Source organism: Xylocopa sonorina, chromosome 10 (assembly GCF_050948175.1).
Source record: "Xylocopa sonorina isolate GNS202 chromosome 10, iyXylSono1_principal, whole genome shotgun sequence".
Lineage (NCBI taxonomy): Eukaryota > Metazoa > Arthropoda > Insecta > Hymenoptera > Apidae > Xylocopa > Xylocopa sonorina.
The window spans coordinates 10,250,358-10,252,701 of NC_135202.1; the positions used below are offsets into that span (position 1 = coordinate 10,250,358).

General features: G+C 49.7%; 1 protein-coding gene across 1 annotated transcript; it reads left to right on the forward strand.

Moving 5' to 3' along the window:
- The first annotated feature begins 921 nt into the window (after positions 1–921).
- Positions 922–1,814, forward strand: Osi19 (DUF1676 domain-containing protein Osi19). Its single transcript, XM_076903084.1, has 2 exons — positions 922–1,122; positions 1,269–1,814. The coding sequence occupies exons 1-2, from the start codon at positions 922–924 to the stop codon at positions 1,812–1,814; spliced, it is 747 nt and encodes a 248-aa protein (XP_076759199.1).
- Positions 1,815–2,344: the final 530 nt, after the last annotated feature.

The following is a 2,344-nucleotide window of genomic DNA, read 5'->3' on the forward strand; positions in this document are numbered from 1 at the left end:
CTAGCGCACGCCACTTCCGCTTTTCTACCTGAAACGATGCTTTACGATGACAGCCCGAATATTCGAAAGTTTCGCCCAGTTTATTGCGTGAGCTGATTGTGTTATCGGCGCCTAATCTAGGTTAATGAAGCGATCGATATTTTGACCACTTTGGTATGAATATCAAACGATACCAAGCCTCTATTCAAGTATGCAATACCCTTTGTATCACAAATACTAGTTCGAGAAAAAAGCCATCGATCAACATCGAACACTGCTCAAAGGAAACCGCTACCACTTTCTGTCCCATAAAGTATTCACAGCGAATATCGCTGTCTTAGGAAAGCAAAGAAATCTAAAGATACTCACAGCCAATTACCAAATCAATTACAACAAATAACTCTCTGAAAAGAAAGCGAACTAACATCAGCATCATCATGGAAGATCTCAAACTCGTCAACCCCCAAAGAATGTCCGCGACGAATCGTATCTCTGCAAGCTGAGATACAACGAGATGCCCTTCGCAAGAGAAAGAAAGTTGAAGCCCGTAATCGCAGAAACCGGCGATCCGCGTGTCTTTCACGAAGCGTTCGACCCCCTCGTCCGGCGTCGACCACGAGGAGCTTTCTTTCGACTTCGCCGATCCAGCCCCATCCCGTATTCCCGTCACGAGCTAGCCGAGGCCTCGATAATCGAACACCATACTGAACGAAAAGAAAATTCGTGGTCGGACGAAAGTGGGGGGTCCACTCGTGGTGTGCACACAGGTTTTGCTCCGCTACGCGACGACAGCCCGACGATACACGACGACCGGGGGCTCCGTATAAATAGCCTGATGCCCAACCCATTGGCATCAGTCGTCGTGCAATCGTACCCAGCGATCGTCTTCGAACACTTGTTCAGGGTATAAACGAGTCCTCGTCTCCACTCCAAGGGTAAACCATGAAGCTGTACGTGTTGTGCGCCCTGTTCGCCCTGGCGGCCGCTCAGCCGGCGAAGAACGACCTCTGGAAGGGTAGCAGCATGGACCAGATGGTGGACCAGACGAAGATCGAGTGCGCGCAGAAGAACGACGAGGTCTCCTGCATGAAATTCAAGGTCCTTAACCTGCTCGACCAAATCTTCCGCAAAGACAGCTTCAAGGCAAGTCCACGCTAGCTGGTTACCGTCTCGTTAACGGAGCCAGCCTCCTTCTGGTCGTTGGAATGTTTTCGAGAGCGAAATGGAATCTCCTACGATACAGTACAGGTTGAAAGTAAATTGTTCTCATCACTTTCACCCTCTCGCAGGTATCCGAGACCGTGGAGGTGACTCGCAACTCGTACCCCGTCGAAGAAGTCACCGGCCGCAGCGAGGGCTCCTTCCTGGACAACGTGCAGACCTATCTGACCTCTCACGACGTGACCTTCAAGCTGCCAATGGACTCGACCGTGAAGGTGAGCGCGAGGAACATCGACGACGATCAGCTCACCTTCGACGTGAAGTTCGGCCAGGGTCGCGCCGTCGAGGAGGCTCGCAAGTCCAAGCTGAAGAAGGTCGTCATCCCCATCCTGGTGTTCGTCCTGCTCAAAGCAATGACGCTGATCCCGTTGGCGATCGGTGTGCTTGGACTGAAGGCGTGGAACGCCCTTCAACTCTCTTTCTTCAGTTTCATCGTATCCGTCGGAATGGCCATTTTCCAACTGTGCAAGAAGATCGCGGCGGACGGCCACGGCGCGCCGTTGGCCGCTCACGGACCATGGGAATACCAGGCTCAGTACAGGTCCCTCCAGGATAACGAACAACCGTCGGTGTTCGCGCAGAACCTCGCGTATTCCGCACACGCGCAGTCGTAAAACGCTCCGCCGTTCGTCTGTGCTCTGCTCGTCGCGACTTTTGTAAAATACCTGTCTTCCTACTCCTCTCTGTACTCTTTATTTAATAAATTATTCTTGCAATTCACTCGACCTGTTTTGTGACCCTCCTACCTGTACACTCTGCTCTCGTAATAAAATGGGAATCGTAATAATTAAGGGAAATTTAGTCGCAGAGACCACTATCGAAAGATTATCGCTCAGCTCTTATAAAAGAAATTAAACCAAGTTTCACAATGAACGAGTATCCAGTCGAACTTTACACCAACCAGCAACCCTACGTTTCGCTACGTTAAGTTACGATTATACACTCTAATATCCAATAAAATCTTGATAAAATAAAGCGGTGTCAGCACCACTATTAACCTAACATCCACCAGCTGGAACAAAAATACGATTAGATACGCCTTCGTTTCCTAATCGAACTTTCTCGTTCAAAACACCCTGATGACAGAGATTATCGAGGAACCCACAATTATCAGCCAATACCCAGGAAATCAGATCCAAGCTCG